This window comes from Pongo abelii, chromosome 1 (assembly GCF_028885655.2).
Source record: "Pongo abelii isolate AG06213 chromosome 1, NHGRI_mPonAbe1-v2.0_pri, whole genome shotgun sequence".
NCBI lineage: Eukaryota > Metazoa > Chordata > Mammalia > Primates > Hominidae > Pongo > Pongo abelii.
In genome coordinates this window covers 122,741,063-122,755,218 of record NC_071985.2, presented here as the reverse complement: position 1 = coordinate 122,755,218, position 14,156 = coordinate 122,741,063, and the positions used below count along the sequence as shown (strand labels likewise).

The window sequence follows — 14,156 nt, the reverse complement described above, 5'->3', positions numbered from 1 at the left end:
ACAAGCTACCTCAGCTGACATTAGGATACAGACAGGCTTTGCCTCTCCAGCTGAACTAAGCCTTGCAAAACATAAAATGCGTCACATGTCCTTTTGCCAGCAGGGCCTTAGCACAGACACTGCACATAGTAGGCCCAGTAAAAGGGTGTGAACGGTCCATAAATGTCCTGGATGCCCACTGAGAGCTGGAAGGGTCTAATGCTTTGGTGGAGCAAGTACCGGAAGGCCATTCTGGCTGGGGACTTCTCCATCAGCTCTCCTGGTATCCACCCTCATACCCATCAGCCCTATCCCAATGAGGGTTTTGTAAACAGGCAAGGCCCAGTCGGAGATGGTGGTGGAGGAAGTCACAAAGCGTTGTGCAGAAACCAGACTGCTCTGAGTCAGTTCTGCCCCCTATGAAGTCAAAGAGACAGGCACTGCCCCTTGGGAAGGAGCTTTAATCCAAAGGGCCTGGGGCTGGGCCAGTGAGTGAGTGGGCTGTCTCGAGCCCCGGACTTTTCCTAGGAATGGCTGTAGGATGTGTCGTGTGGGGCTCTGGGCTTTGCTCCCAAACACCCCTTTCATGCTCCTCTGAGGCCTTGCCAGGAACCCCGCAGCCCAAAGACCTTCCGTTCCGCAGCATCATTGCATGAACCTCGCGCTGCTCCTAGGGCTGATGGTGCCACCTGGTGGCACAAAGGGTCCTGCTCACCCTGGGAACTTCGCTCTCGAGCGGGAGAGGAGCGGCTTCTGTGGCCCAGCCCAGCGTGATGACGTCACGACAGAGCGCCGTTTCTCCCCGCCTCTTCCCCCTCCCGGGAGCTGCCAGTACTTGACGTGGCGTCACCGCCCTCTACCCTCGCTTTGCGTGCGTGTTTGCGTACAGCGGAGGTGGCGGCGCGGGCAGGTCGGAGCTCGGAGCTGCTGCTTCTGGTTCTCTTCTGGCCGCCGTCGCTGTCCGGCTGCCTTGGGCTGCCGAACAGACAAGGCGTGGGCCCCAGCACCTCAGAAGCCGACGCAGCTCGACGCAGGGCCCGGCAGGAGGGTGGGCGATCGCGTGTCGGAGGGCGCCGCGCGGGCAGGCAGGCGGGCGCCAGAGGGGGAAAGAGGCGGGGGCGGCGGGTCAGCCGCTGGCCGGGCCGGCCGGGGGATGTCGATGCCTGACGCGATGCCGCTGCCCGGGGTCGGGGAGGAGCTGAAGCAGGCCAAGGAGATCGAGGACGCCGAGAAGTACTCCTTCATGGCCACCGTCACCAAGGCGCCCAAGAAGGTGCGGGGGCTCTGGGTGGCGGGGGCGGGGCTCGGGCTCCGGCCTCGCGGAAGGGACGCGAGCAAGCCCGGGCTCTGGCTAGTTTGGGACTTCTGGGGGTGAGTGGGGACGGCGGAGGTGATGTAGGGGGTGGCGGCTGTGCGGCCCCAGGCCTATCCCGGGCTGAAAGGCCGCCTCTGACCTCGCTTTCCTTTGTCCCTCGGCCCAAGTCCTCCGGGATCGTTTTGAAACCCGACAGGGCCAGGCCTTAAATTTGCGACTGACTTTTCCTGGATGAAGGGCCTCGAAGACGAGAGTGGGAGGGGGTGAACCAACTCAGCTGACCCTTGTGACCAGTCCGGGGGCATGGGGTGTACAGAAAATCTCCCTTCAGGTGAGTGGGTAAATCTGGCAGAACTTCCGTCAAATCTTTGGGAGCAGTGGCCCGTTTATCCAACAACTGCGTGATAGCTGGGAGGCAAGAGAAAAGAATGCGTGAAGCTAGCTCTGATACACAGGTGAAAGCAACGAGGGTAACATGAAATTGAAAATCTATGATTTTCACTTTCTACAGCCTTCCAATTACTTCGAAATATGTAAGAAATTGACATTTGGAGGTTGGTGACAGCAGACACTGTCATGGATACAGGTGGATCCTAGAGTCATGTGAATAGATCACTTAGGCATCCCTGGAGAAAGGAGCTTGGGTGGGTTGGAGTAGTGGGTGGTAAGGAAAGATTGCTCACTCTTGACTGTACTTTTGAGGCAGAACAAGTTTGATCTATTGTGCTGTAGGTTGAGCTCAAAGGACACCCTTCGAATTCTCTCATAAATGGCAACCTTTGGAGATTTTAGTCTGACTAGCTCTCTGAGTGGTGGAATTGGGATCCTTGTTGCTTTCTGATCATTTACTGCCAGCCACATCTTGATTTTCCATACACCTGGCACCCAGTTAGCAGTAGACCAGAGAACCTTTACAAAGAGGTGACCTTCCTGAAGCCAGTGAGAACCCAGATAAATGTCTCCCTTCTTTATAAAGACGGAGTCTTACAAAGCTGTCTCTGCCTGCATCCAGTGTTTAATCGGATGCAGGGCTGAACAAAGCAAGGGCTGCAGGAATAGTTAAGTCCTTGAGGCTTCAACTAGTTAAGCTGTCTTAAGTGGAAGAGATGGCTTTTTTTTTAAGTGAATTAACCTGCCACTCCAGAAATCAAATGCAAGATTAAAAAAGACAAGTCGCCATTGTGTGCTTTCGCTCTGTTTTCTCACAAAATTAAGAATTTAATTCCTTTAAAAGATTGTGGAAGATTCCTTGACTCTGAGGCATCTGATTAACTTTAGTGCTGTCAGTTCAGTTGACTGCTTTGTTGGGACAGTGGCCCTTTGCAATCTGCACTATTCTTTGGAGAAACAGTCACAGTCCTTATAAGCAGAATGATTGAGAGTGGGACCTTAGATGAGTTAGAGGAAAGAATGGGAAAGCCCTAATACCTGAATTTCCCAGACTCTGGCATCTTTGCTGTTACTTGCCTTTATGTTAGTAAATCTGTATTCTTGAAAGTACAACTGTTGATAAGACAAAGTCTATATTGTAGATTGTAAAAACTCATTAAGGCAGGGATTCTTGTTCACCTTTGTATCCAGTGTGCCTAGCTTTGTACCCAGCATATAGTAGGTACTCAAATATTAATTGCCCACCTGGCTAACTAGTAACTGAGATGTCCATGTGGCTACCTACCATGAATAACTATCCCATTTCCTCTTTTCTTCCCAGGAGGAATATTACTAATGTGTATTATTGTCAGGCCAAGTGCTGATGATTTTAGACTTATATTGCATTAGCTAAAAGAAGCAGGCTCTGCCAGGAATGTGGGAAGACCCTGTTTTAAGTTTCCATTTGCCAGTAAATGTGCCCCACCGTGTTTCTTATTAATCTTTCTCTTCTAAGTTTTATTGTTTAGCATTTACGTAGTACTTTGTAATAAAGTGTTTTATGATGACTAATTACCCTTTCCCTAGTGATGATAAAAGACATTTATTTAGTTAATGGATCAGTTGAGGACTAGTCAAGGTCACATAGCAAGTCCTAGGCAATCTGTTTTTCAGAACTGCTGAATTGAACAGTATGACTTAAGTCACTTTTGTACCTCTGCCATGTGTTGATAATGTGAAAGCATGGGAAAAGTAAGAGGGGAAGAAGTAACTTGGCATGGTACTTAATGGTGTGAGAAAAAGCCCTCTTCAGATGGTGCAGTCCTTCACCTGTGAGAATTCTACCCTGGCTCTAGACCAGGGATCCTTGGATTATTCTGAAGCCCTGAGGCCCCTCAGGAATTGAGGATGTTCTTGATGCCAGAGGATGTAGGTTACTTCGGGGTGACCTTGATGGTCCTCATTTAGATCAGATCCCAGTGTCACTTTCTGGTCCGGTTTTATTCATTTTGTTTGTTTTGTTTGAGACAGAGTCAGCTTTTATTCATTTTGTTTGCTTCATTTGAGAGAGTGGATGTCCATCAGTTAAAAGCATAAATATCTAGATTCTTCAACTATAATCATGACGTACTCAGTTTTGTATGCCAAGGTCTATCACACTGCTATGAACAAAATAGGACTTGTTGGTTTGATTGAAGATTTGAGATGTCTGGGTGTCGAGAAGTCAACTAAAGCGGTATGACCTTGAGCAAATTAATTAGCTTTTGTACCTGCATCTCCTCATCTGCCAAATAAGTGCCTATTTTTTTGGAACAGGTGGAGATAGGGGCATGTTGGGGAGTTAAGATAGCAAGTGTAATTTTTTAAGTCTATTCGTATATTTATATTCTTTCTTCAATGGGCATTTGAAGTGGCTTATAACACAGAACATATATGTGATATAAAAGGAAGTAAAAACTATAGAAAGAATGAAAAAAATATTGTTAACCTCGAGGGCTAAGATAGTTGATGAGGTTGATCACATGCAACTTTAAACTTTTAGCAGCCAGAGAATAAAAAGAATCATAATTACATTCTCCTTAGCAGGCCTGGGAAATTATACATGTCAGTTCCTCAAGAGGACAACTTTTCCTGACACAGAGTTCTAAAATAATTTTTCATGGGACTGTCTTAATAGCTGTAGTATAATTCACATTGTAAGGCTTGTTCACGACTGTCACTGGTGATTTCAGATGGTATGGCTAGGAAAATTTGAGGTAAGAAAAGGAATCCTTGAGTTTTAAGAGTTAAGTGTACCACAACTGAAGAAGATCCTTGTTTAATGTTGGCAGTTATCCCTCAAACCAAGTAAGTAATCTAGTTCCCCATAACCACTGGTTATTTATCCCTCTTTTGCTGCTACTTTGTGTAACAGGAGTGGTAACTGTCCTTGGACCTTTGGAAATTGACACTGTGTCAAGTTGATTCTTTTTTCATAGTGTTAACCCAAATCTCCAGCTTGTTGGAGAGCTCTTAGAATAAGCATGTTTCTCTGGAAGGCCTTTCAGAACATTTGCTGTTCTCTGAACTTCTGAACATTAAAGGCACTCTCCAGAGTGATCCATTAAACATTTTGACCTAGGATCTGTGCAGTCAGACCTACCAGCAAAATGTGGGGAAGGAGAAGAGCACAGAAGAAACTACTTTTGTTTATAGGATATTCTTTATTTGAATGAAGCTGTGCACCACTAATTCATCAAAAGGGTCAGCTGAGACTTAGCAAGCACACCAAGTAGAGCCCCAATGGGTACAGCTTGGGTGTTAACCTGATAGGTAAAATCCAGGTTTCTCCTTTTGTCATCAGAGTTATCTTATGGATAATTTTTGGTGCAGTTGTATAGAACTTACACCAGGACTTGTCAGAATCACTGAAAGGATATTTCATAGGTTGGCATTTCCTATCTTCACATCATTAGTATCTCTTGATTCTCCTTAGAGTGGCTGCTGTTTTAGTAGCAGTCTTTAAAAGAGGAGTTGGGGTGTAAGAAGATCCTCTTTTTAAGATTTCTCCACAGGTATTGATTACATCTCTTTTTCTTGTTTGGTTTAGTTAGTTACACTCTAGTTTCCAAATTACTTTGTTCCAAGTTCCTTTAGACATTTAGCTTGTAACAGAAAGAAATCTGTTAGAAGATTTCTAGATCAGTAGTTGTCTAGATCTTTTGCTGCCAAGGTTACAAATGTATACCTTTTCTTTTATCAGGAGTGTGTCATTTGGATCCAGAGTGTTTTACCCAATATAATATTCTTTTTTAAAATTTATTTTTATTTTTTATAGAGATGGGGAAATCCCTGTGTTGCCCAGGCTTGTCTTGAACTCCTGGGCTCAAGCGATCTTCCCACCTCAGCCTCCTGAGGTGCTGGGATTACAGGCAAGAGCCACCACGCCCACCCCAATATAATATTCTTGGAAAGTTGTCTATAAAGGATATTTTGATACATGGAATCATGCAGGTCTTTAGTTGCCTGTGACTCCTAGCAAGTGTACTCTGCCACTCCAAGTAGTTAATGATCTGTAAATAAGCACTTTAATGCCCTCTTGGGGTTGTTTTAAAGGAACTGGTGAATAAAGGAGAATCATTTATACCTGCCTGTTTCTCGTTTGGGAATGTGAGTATTGCATTTTTATAAAGAATGTCAACCCTGATTATACTGGACACATTTTACTATAATTTAGAACTGAATAGTAATTCAGAACACATGCTAATGAGGTGCGTCAGAATGTCATGTGTGAAGGACAACCTATGTGCACAGACCAGAGTTTTTTCTAGCCTGAAATCTGAGAATCCCCAGTTGAAGACAAATTCTTACCACAAATTTTCCTTTTGATTATTGTCAATACTATCAGTGCCTATTGTGTAGTAAGCAGTTAATAAAAATTCACATAGAATTGCAATTGCCTTTCCTTTTCTGATTCCATATTTTCCTTTGACTCACTCAAGTAGTTCTTTTGTCCCACTGTTGCTTGGCTGTTACATAAGATGCCTTTAACTTCCCGTTTCTGTTCCTAAAACTGTGAGTAGTAGTACAACATAAGGTAAGCACTGATTTTTGGAGTCAGTTTTACCTTTAGTCTCTACCATCTAATAGTTGTGGGACATTCAACAAGTGACGTCCTTTTCTCATCTATAAAATGGGGAACAATGATAGTGCTACCTATATAGATGATTGAGAGGGTTAGCATTTAGTAAATAGTAATTAGTGGGGTTTTTTTTGTACCTAGAGTGACCATATATCCTGGTTTGCCCAGCGCAATTCTGGTTTATACCTGTTATCCTAGCATGCAGTCCAATGACTGTCTCCGTAGCTCTGAAAGTTACCCTGGTTTATGTGGCCACCCTATTTATAACTCTGTGGATGATGCAACATGATAGTGCAAATGAGAGCCTAATTTTGAAATGTTAAAGAGCCAAAACAAAGAAGTTTCTATTGGAATGTCTTTTCAATAAGAAACTTTTTTTCTGACAAAAATGTTATTTTATATAGAGCTTACAGCTACTGAACCTCAAAACATTTTGTTAACTACAGGGGTGGGGTGCGTAGACAGAGATCTTAGAGCTTTTGATGGAGTTGAGATATCCTCTACCTTACCATTCCCCATTCATCCCCTGTAATACATAATGCACTCATAGAATGTGGGTATTTGTCAGACACTGGGCCAGTCTCAGTCCAGGAGTTTATTTCCTTAAACTGCAGGTGTTTGGGGTTTTCCCAAACTAGAATCCTTGAATTACATGAAATAATTCCAAAGACTTCTGAACTGTGACTTTATCATTTTAGGTATGTACTCCAGCACCCCCGCCCCCATCCCTGCAGGTACTGTTTTCTCATTGCTCTTAACAGCCTGCTTCTAATTATGTATAACTGATTTTCTCCTGTAGAAATGTGTGGCCTTTGCTGTATGCCACTCATAGAACTAGAGTGGAGCACCTATGCCTTTGTTGAGAGACTCAGACTGCTTTCATTTTTGTTTCTATCTCTGTTTAATTTTTCTAAAGGATTTAGCCTGGTGCCTTAATCTCAGAACGTAGATAATGATTGATACTGCTTATCAGTATACATTGGGGGGCTTAATCATTCACTACCCAAATGGGACACAAAGTAAAAGTTTAATGAACCATTGGTAAAAGGTAGTATTTGGAAATCTGGGGTAGAGATTGGAAAAGTACTTTTGAGAACCACAGGTGCAAGACTCTCCAAGGATGCTCCTGCTTCTTATCATAAAAGCCCCAACGCCTCCGCTAATGTGCCTGTGTACTTAACCTGTGGGGCTTAATGGGCTTAACATGTTCTTCTCTACCAGCCCAAGCCAGTTCACTTGTTTTAAAGTGGACAGCCTGTACTCAGTTGTGTGATGGAAATGGGGCATATTAAACAGGAGGGGTCTGGGACTGCTCTCTGTTCCATGCTGTTCATCTTGGACCTGCCTCAGGCTTACTTCTTCACAATTTGAGGAACTGCTCAGCAAGAGCACACCCTATTGTTGACATGTTTTTCTTTTCTCTCTGGAACCTGCGAGTGTACGATGGCATTAGTGGAATCCCTCTGAGCCTGTGTGCCAAGGAAAATGCTAATGTGCTGATCCACAATGATGCGTGGCTCAGTGTGAACTACATGGTAAATTTGTGAGTGGCAGAGTAAAGGGGCAAGAGGCTGGAGGAGATGAGTATAACCCATCTTTCATTCACTTAGACTTCCTGAATGAAGCCGTTCATACTGAGTTTTGAGCAATGAGAGGATTTTGGAAGTTCTGTTTTTAATAAATGGCTCCAACTCTTCTAGTACTTACTAATTGTATTAAGGTGAACCTTTGGGACATAGGTTTCCATGTGCATAATGGGAAGTACTTTGTCCCTTTTCCCTCAGGACTGGCTTGACCTCACGTCAAGACCTCACGTCAAAGCTTTTGGGCCATGACCTGTTGCCTTTGTGGTTCCAGAAATCTTGGGGGGGAAAAAAAGAGAGAGAGAGACCTATCATAAAAGTTAATAGGACAGGCCGGGCACAGTGGCTCACGCCTGTAATCCCAGCACTTTGGGAGGCCGAGGCAGGCGGATCACAAGGTCAGGAGATTGAGACCATCATGGCCAACATGGTGAAACCCCATCTCTACTAAAAACACAAAAAAAATTAGCTGGGTGTGGCAGCACACACCTGTAGTCGCAGCTACCTGGGAGGCTGAGGCAGGAGAATCGCTTGAACCCAGGAGGTGGAGGTTGCAGTAAGCCAAGATCGCACCACTGTACTCCAGCCTGGCAACAGAGCGAGACTCCGTCTCAAAAAAAAAAAAAAGTTAATAGGACAGAGATTCTGATCTGCCCTCTTTGACCAGACCCACCCCTTCTCCTTTCTCAAAGACTTTAAGGAAAAGACTTCAGGTTCTCATGACGTTAGCTTTATTTTGGGGATGTAGAGAATAGAGATTTACTTTGAATTTTCAAAATGCACATCCCCATCTTTGTTTCTAATTTTAGAAGAGAGGTCAGTAAGTAGACAGATTTGTGTAGAAGACAGAGAATTGGAATATGCTTCTCTTTTGCCTATTTGAGGGAATGCTCTTGAGAATCACTGGATTAGAGACTGTAGAACAATGGCTCTTACTCTTTGAGTCAGAGGTCCTTTTAAGAGTTTAATGAAAATCCTGGTTCTTTCCTCAGGAAAATTCAGGAGCACAAAAATTTGCATATTCTGTTAGAGGATTTATGGGACTTCTGAAACTCATGGATCCTGGGTTTTAAAGCCCTGATGTAGAAGGCCAGGCCTCCAAGCCACAGCATCTCTTTTCATTACAAGTCCACAAACTGCTAAGAGATTAAGTTTCCAGCCTGCAGTTTGTCCTTATGGCTTGGAACAAAGCTGAGGTTGTTGGCATTGTCAGCTGCCTCTTTGAGATGCTCCTCAGCTTCCCAAAAGACTCATTATAAGTGCCTTGAGAGTTCAGCTCAGGAACTTAACACACATTTGAACCGGCATTTCGGCCACTTTGGGGATTTTTTGGTATTATCTCAACTCTACTGCTCTTCATATGAAATGCGGAAGCCCGTGAAGCTCCAGAGCCGATTCCATAGGAGTGTTTGAAATAGTAGCTCACATAGTAGATTATCAAAACTAAATAAAATAATTTGCTTCTGTATATCTCTCAAAAATAGGTTTGATTTCAATGTAGTACTTCTTGAACTATTATATTTTAAGGACTGACCTGATATTTGAATTTTACTCATTTGACTTTTCTAGATGGAACATGTTGAGGGCAAAGACTGTATCTCACGCATGTTTATATAGTACCTGGCACATAATACTGTCAATAAATGTTTATTGAATAAAATAATGTGAGATAATCATTCCTAGGAGAAAGTAAGTTGGACTTCTGTGGTGGCTTTGACTCACTTTCCCTTTCAGTTGGCTGGGGTGATTTTTCTAACTTAGAGCCCTCTCACATAGGTATAAGGAAGTACCGAGAACTGCAGGTGAGAAATTGATGAGAATTTCCAACTTAATAGATCCCTTTATAATGCCAGAAATAGGAGGTCAGGGAGAAGACATCTGAATATATGCCTCCAGCTTCTTAGCCCAGTGGCAGTGGGCATAGGGATATCCTTAGAAAATAATGGGGAAGGTAACTTGAATTTCTCACCATTGAAACAACTTTTAAACCCTTAGCATTAGGGACACTCTGCCCAAAGTTGAAACTGGTATCCTGGTTTATACATGCTCTTGATTTAAAGAACAGGGAGGCTTTCACATAGGGTGTTTGAGGTTTGGGGATTAGTGATGAGTTGAATAGTTTGATTTTGGAAAGTACATTGGAACTCTGAAAGTAATAAACAACAGCTCCGCCCGGCAGTGATGAGCAAACTTCTGGTTCCTACTCTGCAACCCTGGCTGCCCCTTCTGAGCCAAAGGCTGAGTTTGATGCTCAAAAGCTATACATGCCCTTCTCTCTTTGAAACACACCTTCTTTAGAATTACAGTCTTCTGGGAACTGGGCCAATGCTTATCCTAGCCAGAAGCTCAGGCTCTAGTTGGCACTACATTTTGTGTGTTCTGTTTCACTTCAAGTGTATAACTTAGGCAAGATTCAGGGGAAAGGGAGACCTTCAGAATTTTGCTATTTTGTGTCGTTTATTTGTTTGAGATGGATTTTTGCTCTTGTCGCCCAGGCTGGAGTGTGATGGCACGATCTCGGCTCACTGCAATCTCCACCTCCTGGGTTCAAGCGATTCTCCTGCCCCAGCTTCCCAAGTAGCTGGGATTACAGGCATGTGCCACCACACCTGGCAAATTTTTTTGGTGTTTTTTTTTTTTTTTTTAGAGAGATGGGATTTCATCATGTTGGTTAGGGTGGTCTCGAACTCCTGACCTCAGGTGATCCACCCGCCTTGGCCTCCCAAAGTGTTGAGATTACAGGCGTGAGCCACTGCACCCGGCGAATTTTGCTATTTTGGAAGTTGAAATAGGTGCTTCCTAGAGATCGCAGATGTATCCAGTTGCTTTGGTAACTAATTCAGTTTCCTATGGGTGGCCAGGTGGTATCCCACTTATTATTCAATACTTGAGGGTTCAGTGCCCAGCTTCTGAGCACCAGCTTTCTTAGCAAGCAAGACATGAAGATTCCCAGTGTTCATTTATGAGAAGTAGCCCAGCTGGCTTGTCATGCTGGACTAGATGAATTGTGAATGTTAATTATATTGATAATACAGTGGCCTTGGTAACAGACTTGTAGCTGCTGTAGAATCTGTTTACTTCAGGTTTGTAACAGAAAAGAGACCAAGCTAGTTGGGAACATGGTGTTCTCAGTGTAATAAGATGTATTGTAAGACCAAGGAAAATGCATCTTGGTGGGGCTGACCTTATTGCACCCCTTCCCCAAGATTTTCCGGAGAGAAACGTTATTCTGGGGATAGTTTCTGTTCTTGTTTGCCAATCAATAATGAATTGAGGTTGGCAAAGGCTGGGTTTTTAGTGGAAGTGGGATAAAGCATGTTTAGAAATCATAAAGTTTAGAAGGAGAACACCTGTGTTAAGCACCTTATTTCTCTACCTAGTTTATAATTAGGAGGGGATGGTTGATGAGATTAGTTTCGGCCCTTGCATTCAGGAGGTGGAGCCCCTCCTATTTGGGGAACAGGGGGTTCATAATTCTGTACATTCTTTTCTTACTCTGCAGTGAGGGGATTAGCTGAGCACTGGGCATGTCTGGAATGAGAGCACTTTGCCAATTTTTACTGAATTTGGACTAAACTAATAAAAATACAGTCTTGGTCTTCCTCAGACAGTCTCTTTGTCGTGTTTTCCTAACCCCTAGGATCCATCTGATGGATTGTCTGTTCCTAACAGATGGAGTTGGTATTAAAGGTAGATTCTCTGCTTCCTTTGCCTTATTGTTTTATTTCTGAACAAGGCATATCTAATGCATTTGTTCCCTGTATTGGAAGTTGCTTCAAGAGCCTGGTAAACTCAGTGTACTTGTGTTTCCTTTTCAGATCCTGCTTAGATTATTTCTTAGATCAGCACTTCTTATTCTGTGGAAGGAGAAGAAGGTATCAGTCACATAGAGAGCTTTTTCGCAATAACTCATTACCTGGCTCTAAACTAGAGCTGTGTAATCAGAATGGGGGAGGAGCTGAGAGTAAGAGAACAGATGGAGAATGGGTTGGCATTTTGAAACAGCTTCACCAAATAAACTTGAAAGCTCCCAGATTTAGAACCATTATTTTAGATTATCTAGCAAGACTGGCCAACATTGTTAGGAAATCTGATATTGAGATGGTAATGGTCCAGGCACGGTGGCTCACGCCTGTAATCCCAACACTTTGGGAGGCCAAGGCAGGCAGATCACCTCAGGTCAGGAGTTTGAGACCAGCCTGGCCAACATCTCTACTAAAAATACAAAAATTAGCCAGGTGTGGTAGCAGGGGCCTGTAGTCCCAGCTACGCAGGAGGCTGAGGCAGGAAAATCGCTTGAACCCATGGGGCAGAGCAGGTTGCAGTGAGCCGAGATGGCATGACTACACTCCAGCCTGGGCAACAGAGCAAGACTATGTCTCAAAAAAGAAAAAAAGATGGTAATGCAGCTACCAACTCTCCTGGATGATTTTGATCATGAGGAGAAATCTTGGTCCTCCCTCATGTGAAAGGTCCTGAAAATAATCTACCGTTGCTCTTTTGCTCCATGTATTCAGAGTAAACCATGACCAGAAATCATGTAGCCCCGTCTGCTCAGGATGCAGTGTCCCAGGACCTGTGCTAGGCACTTAGGGTGCATCAGTGAACAAAACAAAGATTCATACTCTATAGAGTTGACATTCTTGTGAGGTTATTATTTGGATCATTTAAGTCCAGTGAAGTGGTTCTTAACCATTTGGGGTTTGGAAACCTCTGAGAGATGTGTACATATTCCAGCAAAATGCACACAGTCATGTGTCACTTAGCAAGGGGGATACATTCTGTAAACTGTGCCCTTAGGCGATTTTGTTGTGCAAACATCAGAGAGACTTTAAATGACTGGCAACGCAGTAGGTTTGTTATACCAGCATCACCACAAACGTGAGTAATGCACTGCACTACGGTGTCACCAGGCGATAGGAATTTTTCAGCTCTATCATATTCTTATGGAACCACCACTGTATATGTGGTCCATCGTTGACCAACCTTCATTACACAGCACAGGACCTTATAAGGGGGAATTGGCAGCCTGAAACCCATCCATGGACCCAGGGCTAGGAACCTAGAAGACTTGTCTAGATTTGAGGATGTGGTGATTGGGATAAAGCCAGGCCCTGAATTGGGTGTTTGGAACCATTTATCTCCTCGCCAGACTGAGTTGTAGTTTCTTGATCTGTACAGCCAAACCAGTATGTAAACAACTCAAGGGTATCACTAGAAAAAGAGGGAATGGCTAAGCCTTCTCTAAGCTAAAGAGTCTATGTTTTATGTGAAATGCTAAGAATGATTCTGATTCTGTTCTCACTCTTACCCTAGTTTCTAGTTGGCTGGGCTTCTGGTGCTCAATAGATTAAAAGTCAGGTCAGAATAAGAATTTCCCTAAGGTGCTAATTTATGTTATGAATTCCTAGACTGAGAATGATAGTAAAGTTATAAAGATCATGAGGACATTTTAGTGAAATTCTGGCTTCAAAAACACAGAAAGTGACAGGAGTTGAGGGGCTGATGAAATAGCCAGAGTAAAGATTAGAGAAAGATGACAGGAAGAAAAGGAGGGCAGAACTCAGACAGTCGACTAAGCTGGTGAGCCAGTAGCCAGGAGAGCAGCTTTCTCCTTAAGCCAAAGTGAGCAGATCTGAGACTCATGCAGAAAAATACTCCTTTTTGGTCTTGAAGGGGTCTGTCACTGTTGCTTTGTTACCAAATAGTACCCGGGATAAAAAGCGGGAGGGCAGATAAGGGTTTGCCTTAACATTTATACCAATGTTAATGTATCTCTGTTGCTGGAAAAGTTGGTGTTAAACTTGAAAGAATGGCCAAACCCTGCCTGAGGGTTAGTGCAGTGTATAACGTGTACTGCAGAAAGATGAATGAAATGGGACACTGGGAGAGAGAATTATGTAGAAAGACACAGCCGGATTTAGAGGTTGGAGCACACAGAGTCCTGTGCCAGTTCCACCTTTACCTCCCTGAAATCTGATCTTTAGTATAACCACAGGCCAAGACCTCTTTACTTTAGGTTGATCTTTACAGGGATATCTAAGGGAGACTTTCCGTATGCACACTGGAAGATAGCTGAATAAGGGCTGTGTTCAGGCTAAACTTGTATAAACTCATCTCATTAGAGAACAGAGCCCATAGTCCTCCCCAGAGGAGTGAGGAAGCTCTAGATGGTTCCAGTTATAACTGCTCTCCAGCATATGGTAAAACTGTTCTGCTATGAAACCTTCCAACCAGCTACTTACATAAAGACATCTCATTGTTTGCTCAGTGATGCATTAAAGCTGAG

General features: G+C 43.7%; 1 protein-coding gene across 2 annotated transcripts in view; it reads left to right on the top strand.

Annotated features, from left to right (window-relative positions):
* The first annotated feature begins 842 nt into the window (after positions 1 to 842).
* AHCYL1 (adenosylhomocysteinase like 1) overlaps positions 843 to 14,156 on the top strand; it is a 39,437-nt gene continuing 26,123 nt past the window's right edge. Inside the window, exon 1 of one of the 2 annotated variants that reach the window (XM_002810476.4) lies at positions 843 to 1,252. In XM_002810476.4, coding sequence (XP_002810522.1) covers positions 1,133 to 1,252 — 120 coding nt within the window. In that variant the 5' untranslated portion in view covers positions 843 to 1,132. Of the gene's footprint in view, positions 1,253 to 1,606; positions 1,626 to 14,156 lie in introns of those variants that run through there. The other variant, XM_054529878.1, reaches the window with a different exon arrangement.